We start from the raw sequence: 17,932 nt of genomic DNA, 5'->3' as shown, positions 1-17,932 counted from the left end.
ACACAACTTTAATCAAGCAAATGACATCAGTATTAAGTGATCAAAGTCAGCAAATGCAGTCACAATAATTTAGCCTTGACTTCAGTAATAATGCCCAAATTAACTATGGCTCCCTCATTGATCATTATATTGACATAGATAATGCATACATGTGACAGAAACAGGACATCAAATCAGTACATTTCAAAATTTTAATCAGTAGGTTGGCTTCTAAACCATTAGAAGTTTGTCTTGTCATAAATTGTATGTGTTTTAAGGGAATTGAAAACAAAATAAGTATATATGGCATATATTCTCAAGGATGACACTAAATGTTGGACTTCTACACATTTTCAACTTTTCAGTCCTAGTGGGGAGAATAGGACCTAAATATCAATTTGTATTATCTTGCATAAAAATTTCTGTGCAATCACAGAATCTGGAAACATAATGTTGACCAGTTTAGTAAAATGATCTGCAGTGAGGAATGATAAATAGTGCTCTGCCACAAAATTTGCAAAGTGTGAGCAAGTACCACTTTATCCACTTTCAATCAGTCTCAGATAAGTACCTTCAATGTGGTTGTGTTTGTTAGAGAAGAATTATTTCTCCTATGAAGTAGTGTCTGCATATACCTTGTGAAGTCATTTCTTCTTCAAAATACAGTTTTATAATCCACTCAGGACCTTGTTACTCACCTGCACACACCTTAACTGTAATTTATTTTATCATCGGAAGAACATGCACATTTTGACATGAATTAAACTAAAAAAAGATAAGAGCTGCCCTTAAATATTTCTGTTTAAAATAATCTAACTACATACCGAGATGTTTCTGCTGAAATCATTCTTTGGGTAGTCTCTCCTTTTTATCTCACCTGCAGCAAAGGTTGACTGATTTTTAATCAAAGACTTTATTACTCATAACACCTCAAAAAATAGATTGCCTTTATTTTAAACTATCCAAATTACAACAGTAAAGTAATCAGTTTATAGCTTGTTGTGTACACATGTTAGCTGTTATTTCACAATTCTTAATCTAGCTACATTGCACTATTGGAACAATTCCAATACTCAGTAGACTGGTCCTGGCTTGTTTCTGTAATGTGTGGATAGAACATTTCTTTGTAGAAGGTTTTTTTTCTTTTTTTCTTTTAACTTTTGAAAGTAGACTTAAGCTATAAAATAGTATGTGCAATAGACAGCCTCTAAAATGCTATTTCTGTCCTACCACCAACAGAATCATGTATGGATATGGTCACTAGATGCAAGTAGTGCAGAAGCATCACTACACCATGGATTACAGTTGTTGTTAATTTCAGCTTTTACTTGACGAATTGAGTGTTATTTAAATACCCTGTCAAAACACTACATATTAACACATGAAAGGGAATAATTTAGATTGAAAAGTAAACAGGAACAGGAGGAGCTTTTGTGTATTCACACCACTTTATCTTCTACAATACAATGAAATATACAGTTTGTTTTATGCAAGATTTTAATAATTTGATGCATTTCCATCAGCCTGAATTTAACTTCTTCACCTTATCGGGAAAACATTACCATGTCATCATAATTTTATTGCTATTTTTATGGATCAGTAATCTGGATAAGTGATGGGGAAAAGAACATAAGAAATCAGCAGTGTAGAGATATCAGCTTTTAAATTACTTGTTGAATAATGCGGTTTCAAGGTCTCAGTTAACTTCCAGATGAGCTTCTTTGCTTCCAAAAACAGCATTTTAATGAGTTCTGAATATAAGAATTTATCTAATTTTGTAATTTCTTTACTTTGAAACTTGCCTTTAATGGAACCTCTGTATCAGACTGATGCTTCTACCTATTAAACATATACAGTAAAGATTGCTTATTATATTCTTGGGTAAAACATTTTGTTCCTATATGTTTAATAATTGAATACATCACAGAGTGACACACCTGATATTCTTTATAAACATTTGCTTATCATTGAAAAATGTTTAACATGTGATTATTAACAATTATTTTCCATCCAAATAAGTAAGGACAAATATACTATTATTGAATACATTACTGAATATGTTAGTTTTACAAATACAGGCCTGTTTGAAAATTTAGTTAAGTACATATAGGTTTCTTTTTCTAACACCAGTATACATTATTTGCTATAAGTATGTCCAATATCATCAGAATGAAAATCAACATGAACATGTACGTAAACATTTTTAAAACTAAACTATGAATTTTAGATATCATATTTCTTGGGTATCACATTATTAAATAAAAACAGTCCTATGTGAAATGTTATAAACAATCTTTACTGTATAAACATTCCCATGTGTAATGTTATAAACAATCTTTACTATATAAACAGGATACAAAGATAAATGTTGTCTAAAGTGTAGGAATACAAGACAACCTGGCACTGTGGACTAAGAAGAGCAAGTTTGTGGGTTGAGCCCTGGCCATGTCTGTTGTTCCCATCTGCCAGGCACTTATCCTTACTTGTTCTAGTTGACCAGAAGTAAATAGGTACCAGCTTCTGCTAGGGGTAGAAAACTGATAGACTGGCATGCCACTGGGGCAGGGGAATGAGTTTTGTAGTTATAGTTGCTTACCATGTGCATCAAAAGCGAGATCATTTCCAGGCAGATGGTGCTTGTGGAGACTGCAGATTTTTTAATTAGATTGAGTCAGTTATTCACTTACACCCTTCCTATTGGGATAGAAATCCCTGTGTAAAGCACACCTAGTTGTAAACAGCATAAATGCAGACTCACCTAGTTGTAAACAGCATAAACCCAGACACACCAAAAAATTACATATCTGAGGCTGAGTTTGAGCTTGAGATTTTATCTCGGTAAATCAGAAAGGATATTACTTTTGTCACACAACTTTTGATTGGTTGAGAGTGACACATATCTCAAACTCAGGTTTTGAATTGTATGGTTTACATACCCTATATTATATAAGCCTTCTGAGCAAGAAACTCAAACTCAGGATCAAAGTCCCAAAAACTGGAGAGGTTCATGCTTGGAGCACATCAGTTTTATGAAGTGGGACAACAGTTGGTGTATCCATTAAATATGTTTAAGAAAAGGAGGTGCAGCAGATCTTTGGTTGAGAAGTCCTTATTTTATACTTTATATATCATATATGTCTAATGGTGAGAAGTCCTTGTTTATACTGTACATGTCTGAAGGTGAGAAGTCCTTGTTTATACTGTATATGTCTGATGGTGAGAAGTACTTGTTTATACTGTATATATTTAATAGTGAGAAGTCCTTGTTTATACTGTCTGTGCCTAATGGTGAGAAGTCCTTGTTTATATTGTTTGTGTCTAATGGTGAGAAGTCCTTGTTTATGCTGTATGTGTCTATTGTTGAGAAGTCCTTGTTTATGCTGTGTCTAATGTTGAGAAGTCCTTGTTTATAATGAATATGTCTAATGGTACTTAGTGTCATTATAGTTGTATCTTTCATACACATCACTAGAATTCCAGTACTGTATCCATAATACCTTCTCTGACTTAATATCTGAAAATGTATAAGACTGGAGCATTAAGACTGGAGCATTAAAACAAAATAAATACTGTAAGTTAGGTTTTTGTGCAATGCTAGTTTTTATTTATTGCATGGTTGCTACAAACCTCAAATTTAAAGGTCCAAAAAACTATGATTCTTCTGTGGAAACAACAGGACCCCTTCTCGAATCCACAAATTTATATACATGCAAACTAAAATTCCACAAATTTAAATACTATGATTATTTTGTGGAAACAACAGGACTTCTTCCCTAATCGACATATTTAAATACAAACTATGATACTTCTATGGAAACAACAGGACCCCTTCCCTAATTCACGAATTTATATACAAGCGTTGATTCTTATGTGGAAACAACAGGACCCATTCCCTAATCCACAAATTTATATACAAGCATTGATTCTTCTTTGGAAACAACAGTACCCCATTTCTAATCTACAAATTTACATAGAACTGTGATTCTTCAGTGGAAAAAAGGATCCCTTCCCTAATCCACAAATTTATGCATAAACTGGGATTCTTCCATGGAAACAACAGGACCCCTTCCCTAACCCACAAATTAATATACAAACTAGGATTCTTTAGTGAAAACAACAGGACCCCTTCCCAAATCCACAAATTTATATGCAAACTAGGATTCTTTGGTAGAAACAACAGGACACCTTCCAAATTACACAAATTTAAGTACATGTACACATAAAAAATGACTTTTTCCCCAAATCTTAAAACGTAATACCCACAAAAATAAATTGGGGCCCCGAGTGGCCGAGTGGTCTAAAGCGCTCTCCGTTACGGATCACTGCCATCTCACCTCTGTCTGCATGGGTTCGAGTCTAGGATTCGGCTAATGTGGGTATGTGAGAAAGCTTGCCAGTAACTTATTGTGGGTCGGTGGTTCTTTCCAGGGTTTTCCTGTGTTCTTCCTCCACCATTAATACTGGCCGCCATGTATAGCCTATCGTGTGCTAAAAAATGGCGTTAAACCCTACAACAACAACAACAACAACAACAAAAATAAATTAGTTCCTGGTATTAAATCTGAATGGATTTATGTATTTTTATTTCTTTGTTGTAATAATTTGAATTTTTTGTGATAGAAATAAAAAAAATTATTGAAGATATCACTACACTAATTAAGTTCTTTGTATATTTCTTCATTTTTCTTCATTTTTTATGAAATCCTGTGCATTATTTATTAGTTCAAAAGCACCAAGATGATCTTAGTTATGTTGGGCTTTACTGTGTGCATAAAAAGATCAGTATAGGTTTTGTTGCATTTGCAACTAAATCACACTTACTTGCTTTGCCAATATACACAAAAGCCAGAAGCACAAACTAAAAACAAAATTATTTTCTGTTAGTTTTTAATGATGCTTTCTGTTTTAATACAAATAACATTCTCCATCGGTCAGCATATCTCAAGATAAAGGCAGAGAAAACAGAATGATTTTCTTCGTGATATCAGTTGGATGCAGTGACAGCTGCTTGGTTCAGTTAGTTTACTGACATCTAAAATGATTTTACTCATTTAGACTGATCGTATTTATATTTTTCAGATTATTGCCAAGCTAAAGCAAGGAGAACATGTCGCTGATGAAGAAATATAGAAATCATTATATTTGGCAAAGTGAAATACTGGAAAATTTTCACATCATCACCGTGACAACAGATATAATATCAGATATTCTTCATATTGCTTTGCAATAATGTTTATTTAGTGATATATGTAGATCCTAAATAGAATATTTTGCTTTTTGGTTCTGTGTTGTTACTTTAAGGATCATTTCATCTCAAGTCACCAGATTTTACTTTAAGGGAATGAGGGCAATGAAGGTGATAAATGTACCAATACATCTTTTATTGAACGTTAGATCATCAGAATTTAGAGACTGTTTGAGGAAGGAAAATTTATCAAATAAACCTTTTTTACTAATATAACATTATCAAAATGCATCGATAGCACTGAAAATGAAACTTTTGTTTATTTTAACATGTTGATAAAGACTCATTGTTTTTACTAAATGTTTCAATATAATCGAGGTTATAACCCAATGATTTCTTGTCAACTTTATCCTTTCAGCATCTTCTGTTTCAAATATATCTAAGAGTAAGGTGGTTCAGGTTTTCTATACATATTATCTTCAGTGTTGTATATTCTTGTTATTGTCACTCTTTGTTTTCTTTTATTATGATGGATTTAATATATTTATCCCAACAAAAGTGTTTACATCATATAGATATTACTAACACGCTGAAAAACTTGTCTGAAATACAAGTAATTGACACCAGTTGTTGGAAAACTTGTCTGAAATAACATCTGACACCAGTTGTATGAAAACTTATCTGAAATACAAGTAATAGACTCCAGTGTTTGAAAAGTTGTCTGAAATATAAGTAATTGGCACCAGTTATCAACGTAGTAGGTCCACTGTTGAGATTTTATTAGAATAAGGATGAAAGGTAATATTTTGTTTCATTTTCAAGGTGAATATTTCCAAATGATGGCACAGTTTTATATTTTAATGCTTAGAAAAACAACATGACAAAACCGCATCTTGTGGAAACTGTACAAGTCGAGGGAGAGTAGAGAAAGGAAAAATCAAACTTTGCAATCAGAAATGTTTTCCCTAACTGTTAGTTTATGGGCATTGGGGTTTTAGAAGTCCACAGGGATATATTAATATACAACTAATTCCGTCCAAAAGGCAGGTCCTTTAATATTTTTGAACTTTTAAAAATTTCTGCTGAGAGTTTTCATACACATGTCTGTGAATATTTTTTATTTTTTAATTCTTTTATTTTTATGCCTATATGCCCTTTTTAGCTTGTGCATGTTATTGTTTCAAATACACAAATATATACAGAAGAATGGTTTTATATTTGATGTAATTTCATTGTGAGAATACTTATTACAAATTATACCATAAACATATAGTGTGACAGATTATTTTCCCATCTTTATACATACATTATTACTGTATATAATCACTTATAACTAAATTGCACAGACCCACATCTGCTATTCCATAATGCTCCAGCACATCTGAGTCTATGCAATTTGTCAGAAGTAATCATTTAAACAGACTGATCAGTGAGCATATTATGTGACTGCAGATGATGATCTATGATGTTTGCAGAGACACTCAACTTATAAGTGAGTTTATACAGTACATAGTTGAATTACTTTATATGCCATTCCAGTGTTTAAAAAAATAATTTTGCAATGATTTTTCCAGATTTTCATATAAATGATTTTACTAATTACTGTATGTACTATATTTACATAGGCAAGAGTTTTAGCTCTACTGGTCATGGACAGGAAGAACTTATGAAATGGTCTTTCATCCATTGTCCGTCATCTGCCATCCATTGTCTGTCCATCCATTAGTACAAGTTTGTTATAACTGCTCATAAACTACTTGAAGATTACCATGAAACACCTTATCACATGGTCAAGTTGGTCCTAAATGAAAATGGTGCCAATCTGATTTCCAATATGGCAGCCATGGCAATCATCTTGAAAACCTTGTTACTTCTATCTGTCCTGAATTGATGGTCATATCTTGTGATGTGTAGTTGGTCATAAGTAAAAATGGTGCCAATCTGATGTCTACTATGGCCACCATGGCACCCATCCTGAAAATATGGTTATCAGTATCCTTCTGAACGGAAAGTCATGTTAACATGGTGTTTTCACCAAAGACTTTCTAAATGAAAATGGTGTCAGTCTGATGTCTAATATGGCTTCCACAGTGGCCAGCTTGAAATATTGTTATCACTAATTCTCCTGATTGAATGGCCATATCAGAGTAGTGTTATCACTAAAAGATTTATTGTATGTAATAATTGGTTGATATAAATTAAAATGGTTATCTAACATCCAGTATAATGGCCATCTTCAAAATCTTGTTACATGGTGCCAGACATACATCAAATAAGGCTGCCACAAGGGCTGTCTTGAAAATCTTGTTGTCACTACTCCCCCAGGATGGATGATCATTATGACCTAGGGTTTTCATCAAAAGACTTCTACTGCAGACATTCCAACCCTTTCATTTTAACCTAAGCCTTACTGAAATGACCCTTAAGTTATTGACTTGCCAGAACATAGCAATAATTATGACATTATGGTCTTCATGATCAAATCTGATTACTTACTTGTCCATGTTTTTGATCTGGCTATGGGTATAATATTAGATTCTGTGGAGTTCTTTAGGGAACCAGTCTAATCCTAATGGAGTACCTCAGACACTTTAAACTGCTTATATTTTTCAAACAAAAAATCCTGCATTATCTAAGTGTAGCTGATATAGGATTTTTAAAAATGGCATAAACACGTTGCATATGAAAAAGATGATAAGCCTCTTAAAAAGTTTAAAGACTCAGCACAGAAAAAAGAACATTAAGATTCTCAGGGCAAAATAGCAGGAAAGTCAATAATTAAATTGCTTGGACATTTTGTATTGATTTGAGTACATCTCATGGCAGGATAGCTGGTGATATGTGAAATTCAAGACAAACAGCAAGGTTAGAAACCTTTGAGCTCTGTATGTTTCATAACTGCTGTTATTGAAATTGTACTGAAGGTAATTAAGTTCTAAGTGTACTTTATTAACTTTTTTGTTGAACATAATGTTGGCCTGCACTGATCAACCTCAGATGACAATTCTGAACTGTTTAAATGCATGTTTTCCAAGTCAGCAAGAGCAGTAGATTATATTGTGTTTTACCTTACTGAAAATTTGTCTAACTTACAAAAAATATTTATTGCCTTCCTGAGGAAGTCTTAGGGTTTGCATGTCTGCTAATGTTCTGAAGTAAATTGGTAGCAATCTAAAATCCAGTATGTCCACTGCATCAGCTAATTTAAAAATCCTTTTAATCTGTGAAGAATATCAGAGATAGTTTCAACACTCATCAGATATCTTCAATTCCAGGAATTTATTTTCACCCGGCATCAGTCCCTTTGAAGGACTCTTGTTTCTTCTTGAAACAATATTTTCACAAGACATATTCAGTATAAAATATCTGTAATTTTTCAAAAACTTTTTAATTCTTTTTGGTGTATTATGAATTTCTGATTATTCTTAAGTAAAAACAATAGCAGAGATTGAGTAAAAAACCAAATTTGAAATATTAACAGTTAAAAAGTACAAACAAATAATAGATTGATGATGTACTATGAAAATTAAATTTTTAACAATTAGAATCAAAAGTTGACTTAAGGCCTAGTTTTATTTCCAACACCAAAAATTTACATCAGTATATACTTGCAAATTGCAGTGTGAATGGCTAGATCTCTATGGTGCAAATTGCAGTGTGAATGGCTAGATCTCCATGATGCAAATTGCAGTGTGAATGGCTAGATCTCCATGGTGCAAATTGCAGTGTGAATGGCTAGATCTCTATGGTGCAAATTGCAGTGTGAATGGCTAGATCTCCATGGTGCAAATTGCAATGTGAATGGCTAGGTCTCTATGGTGCAAATTGCAGCGTGAATGGCTAGATCTCCATGATGCAAATTGCAGTGTGAATGGCTAGATCTCTATGGTGCAAATTGCAGTGTGACTGGCTAGATCTCCATGGTGCAAATTGCAGTGTGAATGGCTGGATCTCCATGGTGCAAATTGCAGTGTGAATGGCTAGATCTCCATGGTGCAAATTGCAGTGTAAATGGCTAGATCTCCATGATGCAAAAATGATGGACTACTTTCACCGAGAAGAAAAGCTTTAAAAAAGTAATATATCAAACTGCAGGTCTCTTAAATGGTTGTGTGGATTTTTTTAAAGTATATATACTTGTATAAAGGAATTTTTTAATGTTTTTGGGTTTCAATTAGAGTCATTAAAGATGACAAGATTGTTCAGTTGTCAGTTTAAAAAAAGTATATTAATTAATGATTAAATGAAGCAATAATTTGAAAATCAGTATGTGACGATTTACCAACAATGATTTCTTCATCTTGTAGCAACCTACCTGGAATTTATAAAACTTGACTGATAATAAACCTGGTAGCTTGAACTTAAATTATGAGCTTGAGACAATTTCTTTCACTTAATTCTCTCTTTTGGGTTGCATCTTTTTTGTTTAGTACATGCATTCTCTTTTATTCTTCAATATTTGGTACATGTAAACAGTTTGATAACAGTTTGTTACAAATATTTTAAGATTTTGTTAAGATCTTGCCTGTGTTATACAGATATAAGACTACCACTGCTGGGACAGTGGAAAAATAATTTAAACCACTTTCTACTTAGCAAATACATTCTAACATTTCTCTGTTAAATAAAGTGCAATTAACTCTCAGTAGAGTGGGTTTTTTTGTTAAGAATTTAGTGTACTTCAGCATTATTATCTTTTTCAAGAAATAATGGCAGATCATCTGTAACATCTTTAGGGTTGTTGTGTAGACTTTATCACAGTTTACATTGTTTTATGCTCTACAGTACATCCTGAAGATAATCCAGTGTTAGTGCATTATTTGGCTGTAATCACAGTAACATAAGATAAGCACTTGTTATGCAGTAGTATAACAGCATAATAGTATGTAATCGGTGGTGGATCCAGTATTGCTCCAACAGGAAATTAATGGACAGCGTAGATCTCGTGCCCACTGAAACACACGCATACATACACACACACATATATACATGTATATACATACACAATGCTGTTGGGCATTTCTGCGCACCTAAGGTTTCAGTCTCCAATACTGAAGCAAAATGCATACCGAATTCGACGGATTGATGACAGTAAAATACCATAATGCTTACCATTTGCAAAGAGGCAATTGTCACCAGAATATTCTGTTCAAAATAATATTAATTTTGGACACACCGGATACCAACCCTGTGTTGTTTTCATGACTCACGATATGTTGGCCTATTCTGTGCACAGATTTGAAAAAATGTAATGTTTATCCATCCCCCTATGGAAATGAAATGCATTACTTTGGACTGTTTCTGTCAGCAGTTTAGTCAAGAAATTAGGTCAGGTTTATAGCTAGTTTTACAAAAATCAACATGACAATAAATGGCAAGAGATAATAAGCAAACTAAACCGATCTTGTAAATGTTTTTGTAAAATTCAACATTTTATAGAAAAATAAGCTATTATGCAGAAGAGGAACAATAATGAACAGGATGTAATGTGTTTACATCTTGTTTAGGGGAAACAGTACTAAAGAATTTAGAAACAGACTATACACCAGAGAATTTCTTGAGAATCCTGTGCTAGTGGCGAGTTGTCCGGTTGGGTAGCAGATGATTTTTTACAGGTGGGACAACTTCTTGCAAAATTGAGAATGCTTTCATGTTCAGAATGTTGTACAAGCGCCATTTAATTTTCTTTGTTTGAATCAAAATTGCCCCTGGGAGTTTCCATACTCTCAGGGTTATAACCTAGAGAGAGACTGTTAATAACCTTGCACTAAAGGGGGCAAATTGTGTGTGTGTGTGTGTGTGTGGCAGCATTTTGTGCTTGGTCTGCACTTATACCGTGGGACCTTGCCTTTGAATCCCTGTTTGGTCGCCAATGAGATACCCACCCAGTAACCATATATACAATTAAGGCCCAGTCACTTATGTAGCCAATATTTGTCCCTGGGTCTCTCCCTGTCCTACTGGGGACAGGAAGATTTGCAACTTAAAAACAATACAAAACCACTAGGTACACTTACTTGGCATAAAAAGGGAAATTGGCTGTTGATGCCAGGATTGATTCCTGGTATTGCAATTAAAGCCTGGGGCTATAACCAATAGTATATGTTTCTTTGCATCACATGCCAAAGACATCTATGCTACCAACAGATAGATAGTAAGATGAGAAGGAAACAAATAGTGTTGAGTGAAAATGGCGGGGGGCGGGGGGGATTGCTGCCATTACATGTCACATTGTCACAATTTAAAAAAGATACCTTACCTTGATGATTAATGATTAAGATATTGTTAGACCAACAAAACAAGCTGCTCCGGTGGACTAAATGGTTAGGGTGTCCTCCTTGGATGCAGGAGGTCACAGGTTTGAACCCCGGTTGAGTCATACTAAAGAATATAAAAAATGGTACTAGCAGCTGCCTCGCTTGGCACTCAACATTAGGAGGTTAGTCTTAGGACTGGTCAGCCTGGTGTCAGGATAAATGTGACTGGGTGAGACATGATGCCATATGTTTGTGGCATGATGCCCCAGTGCAAGACATCACTATAAACTGCCACACTGCAGACATCGTAGCTATAAGACTCGGATTGTTTAAAGCTATGATAAATAAAATCAAATCCAGTCCATCTTCAATGCCACATTTTTTAAAATTATTTTCTGTCATCACTGGTTAGTAGTAAATGGGGTCACTTTAGCATCAAGGGGAATTAGCATTAAAAAACACCCTGGGTCACTTTGGCGTCAATGGGAAATTTAACATTACGAAAACCCCTGGGTCACTTTGGCGTCAAGGGAAATTTAACATGGGAATAGAGTTTGGGTCTGTTGAGCGACAAGGGAAATTAACATGGGGAATAAATCGTGGGTCTGTTGAGCGACAAGGGAAATTTAACATGGGAGAAAAAAAGCAATTCTAGGGACAAGGGGAATTGAACATGGGATTTTTTTATTTTTTTTTTTTAAAAAATAAAAAATATAAAAAAAAGGGGTAGGCAATTAAAAGTCGATCTCTTTTCGAGAAATTGGAGTGGCCCTGAAAAGGGCCTTTGGGTTTCTTCTTTTTCTTCTAACTCCTTAACTTCTTTATCCATCCCCTTATTTTTTCCATCATTTCTTTCTTCTTCTTCTTTTCTGTTTCCGGTATCCAGTCCGGGTGACCCATGGCTCGGAACTTCTGTTGGATTTTCATCCAGTTAGCGTCTAGTTTCTCTTGTTCTTCCTTTTTCTTTCTATTTTCTTCTTCTTTTCTTTCCTTTGACCACTTTTCTTTGATGTTCTTGACCTCTTCGGTCAGCACTTTCCTTATTACTTCTTCCGCTTTCTTAAGCTTGTCTAAGCCCCACTTCACAAAAGACCAATCTGTCCATTCTACAATGTCGTCTAAAAAACACCTTACACTCGTCACATAAACTATGGCTTCTTTCAACTTGCCCACTTTCACATATGGTGGGTTAATGAAACCTCTGATTCTCTTCTCCTCATCCTCTATCATTTCTTTCACAATATCAATTGCAAAGTGGAGGCTGGTTACTTGTCTTGAGACGAAGTCTTTTGTCACTGCATGCCTCCATTCCTGTTCAAGCCTTTCTGCTACATTCAATCCATCCACCATCCAGTACCAACTTCCCATAAGGTTGTTATACAAAGCTGAAGCTGCTGGCATCTTCTTGTTTGCTTATTCAGTGGAATGGGCTCCAATGGCAAACACTGTTAGTTTTATAGTTAAAGCGTGGACGTGAAGGAAAACATCCCCTACTTTTATCATTTCATATGATCTACTATCCACATACGTGAAGCATCAATAAAAAAAACCCTAATCTACTATTCACACACGCAAAGCATTAAAATTAAACCCAAATCTACTATCCACACAAACGTACATGAGCGCTTACAAACAAACACACACACACACACACACAAGAAAAAAAAGAGTCGGTGTTTATATTCACACTACTCTACATACACACATTGGCAAATCGATTACTATTTCTTTTCTAGAGTATTGGGTAGCCCTGAAAAGGGCTGTTTGTTTTTGAACTCCATGGCACCTGGTTAATGATGGCACCTTCCAGGCCTGGCACCACACACACATCTTCTTCCCCAGTCTCTTTTCACTCTTTTTTGGGGGGAGAGCAGAGGCGGGATAAGTGGCTTCAGAACCCCAATCTTCTGTCTCTGGGATTCTGAAATTTCCTCTCTCCTTTTCTTCCTCTTTGTTTCTTCTCTCCTCCTCTTCTTTGTTTATTCTCTCCTCCTCTTCGTTTCTTCTCTCCTCCTCTTTCATCCTTCCCTCTTCTACGATGGCCTCTGCAGCCAGCTCATTCACTATACGCTTGGTATATTCCAGGTGTACATGAAGTTCAAGCAGTTTAGCTAGTCTGGTGTTCATTCTGGTGGTGGTGATGAATCAAGAAGGGTAGCTAGACTGCCGAACGATTTTTAATTTATACTGGAAGCGCGGACGTGATGGAAAACATCCCCCTAAAACAAAATTGATCTTACCTAGATCATAACCAAACAACGCGCAGACCTAAAAGAAACACTCACTACCTTTTTATACTACCCATCACTATTCTAAAATATTTTATTAAACAAATAATATACTATCCACATACGCAAAGCAATCCAATCAAACCCCAAATCTACTCTCCCCACATGTGAAACAGCAAAAAAAACATCATCATAATCTACTATCCACACAAACATACGTGAGCACTTACAAACACACAATCATATACACAAACACATACACTCACACTATAAAAAAAGAGTCAGTGTTTATATTCATACTACTCTACCTACACACATTGGCAAATGGATTACTATTTCTTTTCTAGAGTATTGGGTAGCCCTGAAAAGGGCTGGTTTTTTGTTTGCTATGGCAATCTTTTAGTTTCTAAGAATGCGATGTCCTCTGACGATAGACTTTCTGACGATAGGTCTGCTTCTTCGGAAAGAGAAGAAGAACTCTTTGGTGTCGATACGACAATCGACAAAGCCTCTGTCAGGTTCAGGTTGCTGCTGCTGCTGTTGCTGCTGTTGCTGCTCTCTCTACTGTTTCTGAAGTCTGTACTTCTCTGTCCATTCTTCTTTCTCCCTGTTCACTTCTTCTCTGAAGAGCTTTTCTATCAGGTCTTCAGTGACTTTTAGCATTCTCACATTCTCTATCTCTTCTGGCTTCGGTATCAGACTGTGTCTGACCCTATGCAAATTCACGTAGGCTTCGTTTAGCTTAGCTAGTTTGGAGCACATCTTCGTAGGAGGATGAGTCGACAATGGATGGTTAGACTGGAGGCTACTCCGGCTTTAAAGTCAAAGCGCGGACGTGAAGGAAAATATCCCTCCACAGTTTTCGAGCCGGAACGTTCAATGAGTGCCATGAGAGGGATAGTAAGAAGTCAAAGAGCATGAATCAAGATTTCTATAGTCAAACAAACCACAAAGGCATTTTTTTTCAAAACACAACATTTTTTATCCAAATCACTTAACACTAACAAACAACTCTAACATTTTTAACAATAATCCAACAATATAACATCAAACATTTTGTTTCAAATGACAAACATTTTTTTTTCCAACTCACACATTATTTTGGACAAGGCTGACAATGTTGTGAATGAAATTGTGATTTCCACTGTTGGAAGTCATTAGGCCATTGATGGACACTACGTTTCCTAGCTTGAGACAAAAGATAAGCATAATGGTCACAAAACCATTGATCTACTTTCACATCGTTTCTAGAAGAAGGACGAGGATCAAAATGAGTCACTAAATGTTCTAAGGAATAGCCCAGGCTGCGATGATGCAGAAAATACACACAATATTGTCCACACACCAAGGAATCTGTGCCTTGTAATTTCACATTATTGAATCGGGTGGTCTGAGCATTTCTTATCATACAGTCAATGATATCGTCTTCCAAAGGGGGCAATCCATACGAATCAAAATATTCCACACATCCTTCTTGAGGAAAGTAGACGGCTATCCAGTGGGTTCCTGGGAGATGACTTTCGTCCGTGTTGATGACATAAGCTAGATGGTCTTGAGGTTTGCGATGAGGGAGTTCATCTTTAGCACAGACGACAGGATTCCAAGAAGCCGTGTATGAACTGTGGTTCAAAAGGTAATAAAGTTTCCAGGTATCTATGTTTTGTGTGTTTTTTTTTTCTTCTTCACAGGTAATAATAAGTCATCAATTCTATCCTGACTTTTTGCTTGAAAATGTCTGACAAATAACCGTTTCTTCGCTTCATCTCCCCACTCTGATTCAGGAGAGCTTCGATACGATGGATCTCTTGAGTGGTTAATGGTGGACAAGAATGTTCACGCAAGTCTTTATACCACTGATGCAACACGACTTTGTCTGAGATGAGACTCCAAGCTTCGTCCAGATACTCGTTCAATTTTTCTTCTTGACTCAGCATTAGGCATTTATCATGTTGAATTTGACTGGGATGATTGTTTTGACATCGATAGCAATCTTTCTTGATCAATTCCGTCATTTTTTCGACCAAGTGTTTGGCAAAACAGGAGACTAAATGGGCTTCTTGTTCTGGCCATCTTGACTTCATCATGATAACTTCTTCGTCTTTGTCTTGAGATTCTTCTTTCCCGGTCTCCTCACATTCCATCTTCAAAGTTTCTCCACTAGGCAAAGAGGGATAACAGTCTTCCATGGCTTCTAATAGTCTAGAATGACTTCTCTCAAACTGTTGATTTCTATGGTATTGTCAAATTCTGCATACAGGAGGACGTTCACTGTGTGATCTGGAGGTGGATTTGCAAACTGAAGTTCCACACGAATCTGACCCGATTTTATAGGGTGGAAATGTCCCTCGTCGCTGCCTTGGTCTGGAGTGAAATCAAAACCCCACAAAGCATAGCCTCCTTCATAATCGTCGTACGAAATACCGTGACTGGTGTTGGTTCCTAACTGTCCAGTGGCTTCGTACAGGGACAAGTACGATCTCAAATAATTCTTCGCGACACCAAAGTTGGGCTCAAAGGGTCGGGTACACAAGGTATTGCCGTCGCGACTGACTTCGATCTTGGACACATTGTAATGTTGAAACTCAAAAGGATTTTGATCGTGAGTTCCGTTGAAGGCTGAATTCCTGACGATACCAACAATCAAACGTTTGGGTAACTGTCCTTGGAACAGATGATCTTCGATCATGGATCGCTGTCCAGCGGGAATGGTGAACGTTTTCACTTCTACGCGTCGTATCGGATACTTGGCGGTCCTTCTGCTCAACGTCTGACTGACGTCGTTTCCCACTTTAGGTAACACTTCCACACGACGCACGTAAAGTCGGGCTTCTTGAATGATAGTTTTGTATATATTGGCATGGGCCATCAAATGGAAAGTGGCACTGCTACGATTCAGTCTCAGACGGATATCCACCCAGTTTAGCAAATACTTTTCTTGTAACCACATGTCCAAATGCAAACGATCCATCAGTTCTAAACTTCGCCCTTGCAGAATTTTCTTACGACGGTCGTTAAACCCCACATTGTGAGGATTGTCATCTTCTGTCAGGACTGTGTCGCTAAACGTGCCTACACCTGCCATGTCAGGTTTCCATACCACGCAAGCATCCAGATGAGTATTCTTGGCTTCTTTTCCGTACGTCAAGAGATTTTCCAGGTAGGCATGATATGGGTAAGTATCCATGCTGCTGCTGACCAGTTTGTTATTCAAGTACAAGTCCACTTCGCTGAACAAGGAATGCATGAAATTGTTGACAGGAGCTACTCTAGCATCGCCTCCTGGATTGGTGTTGTCCGTTTTGATCACTTTCACCTTCAAATACAGGTAACTGCTATTCAGATCGATGTAATCTTCGGGTTGTCCTTTGATTTCAAACTCGATGGGAGCGGAATCTGTCAAAGAGGAGACGGGATGAAATTCCACCCACTGGGATTCTTGCATGGTCATCATGGTGGGGGGCATGGCAAACAGATCCAGTTCCGACTTGGAACAGGCGCAAGACCCTCGGTGCATCATTTTTTTCTCTTTCTCAATAATCGAAAACGTCTAAGTCTCGAACGGTTCTTCTTTTCTTTGCCTTTCCAGCTTTAGACGTGTGAAGTCTGGTGAAAGGGTGTTTTCTTCGTCGTCTCTTTCTGCCTTGTCCTTGCTGAATGCTTGACTCGGTAGCGTGCAGGGCATTTATAGGTGTGTCTCGTCGGCCCAAAAGGTCTTTGCCCGTTTGCAGCAAGACATTTTTGCCTGCCCTCATGAAGGCTTCTTTAGGATTTTGTTTGTCGATGATGACATTTTGGAGAAATTCTTTGCCTTGTGTCAGTGCCGCATCTTTCAAGGCGTGCAATCCGCGTGTCACCATCGGTTTCAACACCGGGGCCACCGAACAAAAGGCCAATTTTAACATATCTCCTAAACCGTGTCCTCGCTGTCGAGCAACCCCTCAGTACACTGGATACATGACTTACGAATCGTGAGAGAATCGTTTTCGAAAATGGAGTTTCACCGTGACTTTTCCTTTGGTGAATGGAATATTTTGTCCCAGATCTCCTTTTATAGCAATGTTGACTGTGTCCAAATACGACTTGCTGACAGACAAATAGTGAGGATGTACAAATTCACGGTGAACGTGGTAAGTGTTTCCACCTTCCTCGTCAGTGACCGTGGCAGAATCCACTTTGAAAGGAATGACACGCAGTAACGGCACAGAGGTGTGTACCACCACGTTGTACTCCACCACATCGGAGTACACAAACATCAAATTCAGTCCTTGGTTCAGTTCTACCGG

At 36.6% G+C, this 17,932-nt stretch overlaps 1 protein-coding gene across 3 annotated transcripts in view; it reads left to right on the top strand.

Moving 5' to 3' along the window:
* Positions 1–9,809, top strand: part of LOC149801844 (uncharacterized) — a 115,753-nt gene extending 105,944 nt beyond the window's left edge. For all 3 annotated transcript variants that reach the window (XM_089956214.1, XM_089956215.1, XM_089956213.1), the window contains exon 42: positions 5,059–9,809. In XM_089956214.1, the coding sequence (XP_089812340.1) occupies positions 5,059–5,109 (51 nt within the window). In that variant the 3' untranslated portion in view covers positions 5,110–9,809. The remainder of the gene's footprint in view (positions 1–5,058) is intronic.
* Positions 9,810–17,932: the final 8,123 nt, after the last annotated feature.

The sequence above is a fragment of the Sinohyriopsis cumingii genome, chromosome 4, assembly GCF_028554795.1.
Source record: "Sinohyriopsis cumingii isolate HCF-2022 chromosome 4, ASM2855479v2, whole genome shotgun sequence".
NCBI lineage: Eukaryota > Metazoa > Mollusca > Bivalvia > Unionida > Unionidae > Sinohyriopsis > Sinohyriopsis cumingii.
Note: the sequence above shows the minus strand (reverse complement) of the source record. Positions and strands in the feature narration are given on the sequence as shown.